Below are 7,903 nucleotides of genomic sequence, written 5' to 3'. Positions count from 1 at the left end.
GTCTCTACGTTTTCTTGGAGCATCATATAAATGCTACGGGGCAAGTCATGACTTTTGTTTTTTATTATTCTTAGAGAGACCATAGTGTCAACACTCCACCATACGTTTGTATGGCACTTTTGCATGACATACATTTTATACTTAGCAATTTCAATATGTGTCGCTTCATTGTAAGATGAAACATTTAACTATTCACGTTGATTTTCTGTAGCTTGACTCAAAGATCAGCATCTAACTTGGACAATTAAAAAAACACCTGCATAACATTGCAGGTGAGAAAAGTGCTTCATTTCTTATTTCATCTCATTGATGCTTTATCCATTTACTTGTTTTAGAATTTTACACATTACTTCCTTTAGTTTGGTTTACCTACATGTTGTTTTCAGAATATACAATCATCATATATAATTTATTAATACACATGCACTTTAAAAAAAAAACCAATGCACTTCGTACTTCTTTACTTTAGTTCTACATGCTTAATGATGATCTGTATATGTCCTATTATGTTCTATAGAAACCTCCACCAAGCAAGATTAGTTTTCAAATTGAAGCTTTCATACCTGGAGTTTTGTTCTTTTCAAGTAGTTCCTTTGCTTCAAATCATCTGCGATTTTCTTGATTTGCCCAAAAACTCTCACTGTTAGAGGCCTTATGCATTTCTAGCCACGTTGCAAAATTTTTGACTCTATGCTTGAGCCCTTAGTCCAAGTAAGGGGATTGGACTCTTGGAGGACGATGTACATTTTCCTCTCCCTAACAAAGTTTCTTCGAAACTTGAAAGTACTCGATGGGCATTGAGGTCAAATGTATGATGAGCCATCAAAAAGCCCGCAAAAAAAAATCATGGGATTAATTATTATTATATACAAGGATGACTTTTGGATGGGTGCAATGGAATAAATTGGAGAGGATTGGGTGAGAGGAAGAGCGATAGAGCACTATGTAGGCTCTCATGTGTCGTGGAAGTTGTGATAAAATAGGGTGGTGCAGTGTCCAAAAAAACCGAGGTTGTGTGTAAAATTACCGGCTAGAATTTACAAAAACCTGTTCTATTCGAGTCCCTCCCTCAGAGCAAACCAGTCAAAATAAGAGGGTAAACTTCAAAACACCGGCTAGAAGAAATGTGACCTTTTTACTAAAGGTTTATATTAGTGATAGCCTTTTTTTTAAGAGATGAATGGCTATACAGCAGGTAGAAATTTGAGAAAATATATAAAAATATATGTTTCTACTCCTTGCCACTTGGCCTGGCCCTGGCCTTTGGGCCTCGATTGATTCCTAGGCCCTAAAGTTTGAATTGGTTGGTAGTTACTACTTACTGGCCTCTAGAGTCTAACGTACTTTGGAATGTGGGCTCCCAGCCTCCCACTACTGACTAGGACTATGGATTCTAGAAATTGTGAATGTGCATTGAGTGATCGAAGGCTCTCGAAGCCTAAACTTTGAAGGAGTTGGGACCAAACTTCAAAGGGCCAAGACCCAAGGCCTAAGCAAAAAAACAAAATTCTATGCGCGCAATGCGTGTGCGAGTCTGCGATTGCTATTCCGGAAGTGAAACATCGTGCACGACAGGTAGCAGGGTGCACGCCACAGACATTCTCGGGACCTGAACAAGAACTAGCAGCCTGTAGGGCACCGGTGTCGGGCCACGAGAGAACCTTACCATTGAGCAATTCTGCAAGGTCGGGCTGTCGCAGGCACCCCTGGAGTCACAGCCACAATGGCCATCCATCTGAAGCAAAAGAGGACGAGGCAGGCATCTTGGGAGTCAGCACATATTGCTATGCAAGGGTACGGTAACATCCCAGGGCGCAGGAGCCTCCGGACTTCGGAGTTTTCCTCTTCAGGTATGCAAGGCTTTCATGCCGTAGGCCTGTTCTGTATCTTTCTATGTGTGTATTCTTTTGTAGGGGTGGTAGTAGGTACTGTTTACATTAATCAAAAAGAAAGTGCTAAAAAAGTATAGAAATTTTGTTATTTTCTTTGCTTCCATGCTGCCAAGCCCAGTATCAAGTAGAAGGAATTTTCAACCAATTTGTAATTCCATCAGTAGACCACATAGAATTTTTTCAGAGGATCACCTTTAGTCTCTTTGATCTTATAGTCGATTGCTTGCTTCATACGGAGGGGTCATACTAACAAAGTCGAATGGTTCACGTCCTAGTTTTGGTGCTTGTTGCAGAAAGGATTCGTCTTCATCACATGCACACTAGATAGCTACGAGAAATCTCTTGTTTTCTATATTTTCCTTTAACACATTTATTGCAATCCGAGGATCCTACTCCACAAAAAGTGATGGATTGGAGTCCCTACTTAAATCTTCAAGAAATTTCAAAAAGTGTATAGGTGTTTGAAAGTGTTTGGATTGTTTGAAAATGTGTGTCAAGCAATTAAAGTACGTTCTTGGAGTGGCTTATAACCAGCTTATGATTATGAAGTTTTCTACTAGCATAGTAGCTTATAATCAAGAAGTTGTAATTATGCAATGATGTTCTTTCTGTTAGCATGCTGGAGTTGATGGTTTTATAGTCTCATGGTTTATCGGCATAAGTTTTTAACTGCACTATTCAAGTATGGTAAATTTGGGCTTTCCCCCAATTTGTTTAGGTATATATGTGAAGGAAGGACTTGTTTCTTAGTACATGAGTAGATTTCATTTTAATCTTTTTGACTTGAATATGTGCAAGCAGCTTGGTAACCATTAGCCCACTAGAGTGCCGCAAGCATCAAAAGCCTTATTAGCAAAGAGGTAATTCTACAACACACACACATGTTCACAAAGAACATCAATTTTTTATGATTCCAAAACGCACACACACACACACACACACACACAGATGCTTTTTGTATTATCACATTTTGTTTAGGCTATCAAGTCTCATAGGACATTGTGGTCTATGCCAAGATTCACTAAAGAGCAGCCCCCTGTGAAGCGACCAAAGAGGAAGCATCATCCTAGGGATGATTCTCATGTTGAAGAAGAGGTGGAGGTTCAATCACATTAGAGTAGTAGCATGCAAGCAAGCAACAATGCATTAAATGGTGACAAGGATTTTGAAAGTCAAAAAGCCCTCCGTAGACTTGCATGGAATCTTGCATGGGCTGGAAGCAATGGTGCTTTTGAGTGGGCAGAATTTGAGTCTGTAAGTGCAAGAATTTTTTGCAAATATTGCAAACAGGTAAAAGATTGCAAAAGTGAATTTGGAAAAAATGTCTCCATTAACATACAACATAGTGCGTTGACTGAGTATGCAGGTACAAGAGCTCGTCAAGATGCTCATTATATTGTGGTAAGAACAAGGTGAGCATAGTAGCTGGTGTACAAAAGCGTCAAGACATGGCGTTGGTGAGTACAAAGCATCTTTTTGTTGCAGCCTATCATGTTGCCAAAGAGGATTTGGGTTTTAGTAAATTTACCTATACTTTTGATTTATTGGAAGTGTGTGGTTGTCCATATCTAGTGAGAGATCTCTATCAAAATGATACAGCTTGCAACTCTTTTATTCGTTACATTAGCGAAGATGTTTTAAGAAAGATTCTAAAACATATTACGGATTCAAGGTTTTATAGTATCATGATAGATGAGTCCACATATATTAGTTGTGATCAACACATGATTGTGTATGCATCATTTATTGAGGACTCAGAACCTGTGATCTGTCCTTTTGGGATTGTTAGAGGTCGAGGAGGGCACTTCTCACCACTTGCATGACCGTGTAACTTTCCTTTTGGTAGAGATGTACTTAGAAAGGTCTAATATGATTTGCATTGGCATAGATGGTGCCTCGGCGATGGTTGGCCGATTGAATGGGGTCACTACTCATTTTAAACAAGAGAATCCATTCATGAACTCTATCCATTGCATTGCCCATCATGCTAGCTTATGTTTAGTAGATGCTGTGAAAGTAAGAGCTTATGCGCAATTGCTTGACCAAATTGTTAAGGAAATTGCCTCTATCTTTAGTAAGAGTTCCAATAAAAGTGATAAATTGGTTGAGCTAGAGAGACAGTTTGGATGTGTCGTTCTTCAAATGAGTCGCATTCATAAAGTTCAGTGGTTACGTAGAGCGCTATGCATTCATAAAGTTTGTGGGTCTCTTGAGCCATTGCTAATATTTTTTAAAGAGCATAACTCTACTTTGTTTGACAAGGTTCGTGATTTTCAATTTATGTAAGTTTGTATTTTATGTCTGACATCTTACAAAGAATTGCTACTTTGTCAAAGATATTCCAAATTACATTTGTTGATGTTATCGTTGTGATTGGATTTATTGAAGCTGAAATGCGACTAATCACAAATTAATTTGTAGATGTAAATACATCTATTCTTGATTATTTGGAGTATCCTATTATTCTAGATTATGGACCTCGCAGTGGTCAGCTTGCGGTGCTTTGTGCATCAATTTGAGGCAACATGTACAGATCTGTGGAGATTAGAAGAGAAAACTTTGGTAAGGATTTGGAGCTTGCTATAGCTTTTCAAATGCAATTTTCACAATATATAATTGCAAATTTGCAGGAACGGTTTCCGGATATTGGACTTCTTAAATGCTTCAAGGCTCTCTCACCTTGTTGTTTTCCGTTTGGTATTGCATACAAACATTTTGGTTATGATATGATTGAGAAAATTTTGGATTTCTATGGTGAGTCAAAAAAAGTGCATGGAGAGGATGTTGATTCTCTCATTGATAAGATATGTGCGAAGAGAGAATATGATGTTTTTAGAGAGCAAGCACCCTATGAGTGGAAGGGTCGGGGTTTGAGAGAGACATGGGTTTCTATTGGTAGAAATCCCACTACCAGAGAGAAGTATCCTATGCTTCTTAGACTTGCTGATATTGCTATGTTGCAATGTTTGAGTACTGCTGCTTGTGAGCGCTCAAAGACTAAACTACGTAGTCATTTGAGTACTCGGATTTAGATACACTAATGCGCATATCTATTGAAGGCACACCTTTAAGTGCCTATGATTTTGAAGATGTGATTATGTTATGGAGGAATGGTGCAAAGACGAGTCGTCACATTTTCAACGAACCAAAAAGGTATACCATCACTTGATAGCAAATTAATTATGTTCTCTTCTTATGAATGTGGCATTTAATGATGTCTCTTTGTTGTGCAAAGTTAATGGTGTGCTAATGATGATTGATGTAGATGGTTGAGAAGGCACGTGGATATAAGTTCTTTGAATTTTTTCGATTATGGTAAGTTGTGACACGATGCTTTTGCTAGAAATGCTTGTTGCTCTCTCTTTTTTTGTCAATGGAGAAGAAATGGTTTTGTGGCTTGGCGTATGGTTGGTTTCGATAAAGACTAATGCACACAATTTTGGCTGGTTATGGATGTGCATGGAATATGGATAATAAGATTTCATTAACGTAATCACGATCGGGTGATTACGTAAATAACTATAGTATTTACACAAAAAAATCACGTGATCACGTTAATTGTTAACATGACTTTGATTTTGAACTGTAAAAATCTATAGAGCCGGTTAGCCCTCCGGGCTCTTTTATTTTCCCTACGGTCCCCGTCGGGCATCTATTTTCTCGGCGGGCCCACCGGGAAAATGAAAAAGCCCGCCGCGAGTAATTATATATAGTAAATAGTGTGCCAACCCCGGTCTTTTAGCTAGGCAAATCCTTTGGGAGTGTATCCGAGTGCCGGGTATTGTCATCTCCTTGTGAATTGACCTAAGGTTACAGAGTCACGGTCCTTTTTTTGGGCCGAACGTAATTCTTAATTCAGTAACCACTTCTAAAAAATTTTAATCCATTTAGCGACATAAAGGTAAAAAACCAAAACAACTGAAAACTTGGAGAATCATGCTCATTGAGAAGAAGCCAATGGTCCAAATGAGGGTTGTAATTGGTTTTAGAAGATGAGCATATGTAAATGACGAGTCGATAGTCAAGGGTCGGATATCGTTCACTAGTGTACCGGGCATATAAAGATCCTTGAAGTCTTACATTTGAGTTGATTTACAATATAAGAGCTATAATCCTTGATTGGGTTAAAATAGCTTTTATATATTGAATTGGTTGTATGGGTGGGCTACAATCCTTTATTGGGTACAAGTAGTCCCCAATTGGGTGATTATATTGAAGATTTATATGCGTTAGTTCATGCATTGGTTTATATAGAGAGTGCAAATAGATTGGTTTACGATAGATTATTAGTGCATGAAATGACCAATCATATATTTTATATTGGTTTATATTGGTTTACGATAGATTATTAGTGCATGAAATGACCAATCATATATTTTATTGCTTTCGTTTGTTTTTTTGTAGCAAATAAAATTAGATGTGTCTTATTGTTTGCAAATCAAAGTGGACATATAAATAGTCAATATAATAATAATTGCATAGAGAGATTCATAGCATTGTTATAGTTATTATGCCATGTATAGACTACATTGAAATGTGTATGGTTGCTCACAATATAGGTGATCGATATGTGGATTGACTAGCGTGCATTGAAAATCTCATATTGTGCATCATGGTTACTTTCATATTGAATGGTTTTTAAACTATAATATATATTGAAAATAAAAAAAATGTTTTCAAAATTGAACATCTTGTTCTTTTCTCTTCAGTTTTAATTTAAAAGCAATGGAGCAAAATGTGGGCACAAGTAGTATGAAGAAGCCAAAGAATAGAAAAGCTCCTGGCAAAGAGTGGGATTATGCTCACAACATATGCGGCCGATATATGGAGTGTCAATGTAAATTTTGTCACACAACAAAATCTGGTGGTGCACCACGTATTAGGGATCATTTTTTGGGTAGCGCTAAAAACAGTTGTAAGAAATGTAAACATTCTCAGGCACCTGCAATTGCAAAGCGTTTGAGAGAAGAGCTCGCCAAAAAGGGTGGCAAGAGACGACAGATATATAGCTCTGTGCCTTCTTCAAGAGTTCCCTGAGCCAAATATTAACTCCCCAGATCTTGTAGTGATGTCAACTAACCTTGGAGAACAGCCTGCGCCTGCAAGGAGAGAAAATTCTAGGCAGTGTTCTTTTTAAACGTCACAATGAAGGTGGACTTTGTCAAATGCATCAAAAATCATTACATCAAAGCTTTCAAGTGCAGTCTCTAGAAGAAGCACAAACAACACTCGCCAAAGCAATATTCTTTACTGGACGTGCTTTGGTCATGGTAGACAGCAATCATTGGAAGGCGGCTTAGAAGAAAATCGGTGAGTTTGGTCCAAGATTTTCAGCTCTTATTTATCACACGATAAGAAATGTTTTCTTGGACAAATGTTGCATCGAAGTCAAAGAGCATGTTGGCAAAATAATACTTGGAAATATTTCGCTTTCAGGATATACGATTGTGAGTGATGGCTGGTTAAATTTTTAGAGAAGACCGCTGATCAATGTAATGCTGGTTTGTTCAAGGGGAGAAACATTTATAAAGGCGATTGATAGTTCTCGTACAATTAAAAGTGGCAAAAATACATTTCTGAGGTCTTGATTAATGTAATTAAACAAATTGGTGCTGAACATGTCGTTCAAGTTGTGATGGATAACGCAAAGAATTGTAAAAATGTCAGTAAATTAATAAAGAAGTGCTTTCCACATATTTTTGACAATGGTTGTAATACGCACAGCTTGGACTTGGTGCTGAAAGATTGGTACACTAGCGAAGAAACCACATGGTTTGCCAAAATAATTGATACAGCACATCAGGTTGTAAAATTTATCTTGAAATGACAAAGAGTTCTTGATTTGTATACGATGCGCATGTCAATGATGCTGAAACTCGGTTCTGCACACACTTTTATACCTTGGAATCACTTCTCCGTAATAAATGTGATGTGATTGACACATTCAATTACGCGGCCTTTGATGAATGGCAGCTTGAGCAAAAAGAAACAGTGAAAGATAAAATTACATG

At 37.7% G+C, this 7,903-nt stretch overlaps 1 protein-coding gene across 3 annotated transcripts; it reads left to right on the top strand.

Moving 5' to 3' along the window:
• The first annotated feature begins 1,493 nt into the window (after positions 1–1,493).
• On the top strand, positions 1,494–7,489 carry LOC147430667 (uncharacterized). 3 transcript variants are annotated; one of them, XM_086494439.1, is made up of 7 exons: positions 1,494–1,850; positions 2,694–3,146; positions 3,299–3,349; positions 4,362–4,454; positions 4,523–4,646; positions 4,952–5,045; positions 5,158–5,218. In XM_086494439.1, exons 2-7 carry the CDS (start codon positions 3,018–3,020, stop codon positions 5,216–5,218), a joined length of 552 nt encoding a protein of 183 aa, XP_086350565.1. In that variant the 5' UTR covers positions 1,494–1,850; positions 2,694–3,017. The 3 variants fall into 3 exon arrangements, 2 of the variants coding, with proteins under 2 accessions (XP_086350565.1, XP_086350564.1); XR_015185734.1 differs by lacking the exon at positions 2,694–3,146 and adding an exon at positions 6,602–7,489 and having other exon boundaries at positions 3,259–3,349; positions 4,523–5,045; positions 5,158–5,207; XM_086494438.1 differs by lacking the exons at positions 2,694–3,146; positions 5,158–5,218 and having other exon boundaries at positions 3,259–3,349; positions 4,523–5,135.
• The last annotated feature ends 414 nt before the right edge of the window (positions 7,490–7,903 follow it).

Source organism: Adiantum capillus-veneris, chromosome 21 (genome assembly GCF_014529385.1).
Source record: "Adiantum capillus-veneris isolate H3 chromosome 21, ASM1452938v2, whole genome shotgun sequence".
NCBI lineage: Eukaryota > Viridiplantae > Streptophyta > Polypodiopsida > Polypodiales > Pteridaceae > Adiantum > Adiantum capillus-veneris.
The sequence above is the reverse complement of the archived record's forward strand: the minus strand, read 5'-3'. Positions and strand labels throughout refer to the sequence as shown.

Coding starts and splice junctions, on each gene's coding strand:
- LOC147430667 (XM_086494439.1), top strand. CDS start 3,018: ATGCAAGCAAGCAACAATGCATTAAATGGTGACAAGGATTTTGAAAGT. Junction 4,455..4,522: donor GATTAGAAGAGAAAACTTTG/GTAAGGATTTGG, acceptor GCAAATTTGCAG/GAACGGTTTCCGGATATTGG. Junction 5,046..5,157: donor ATTTTCAACGAACCAAAAAG/GTATACCATCAC, acceptor TGATTGATGTAG/ATGGTTGAGAAGGCACGTGG.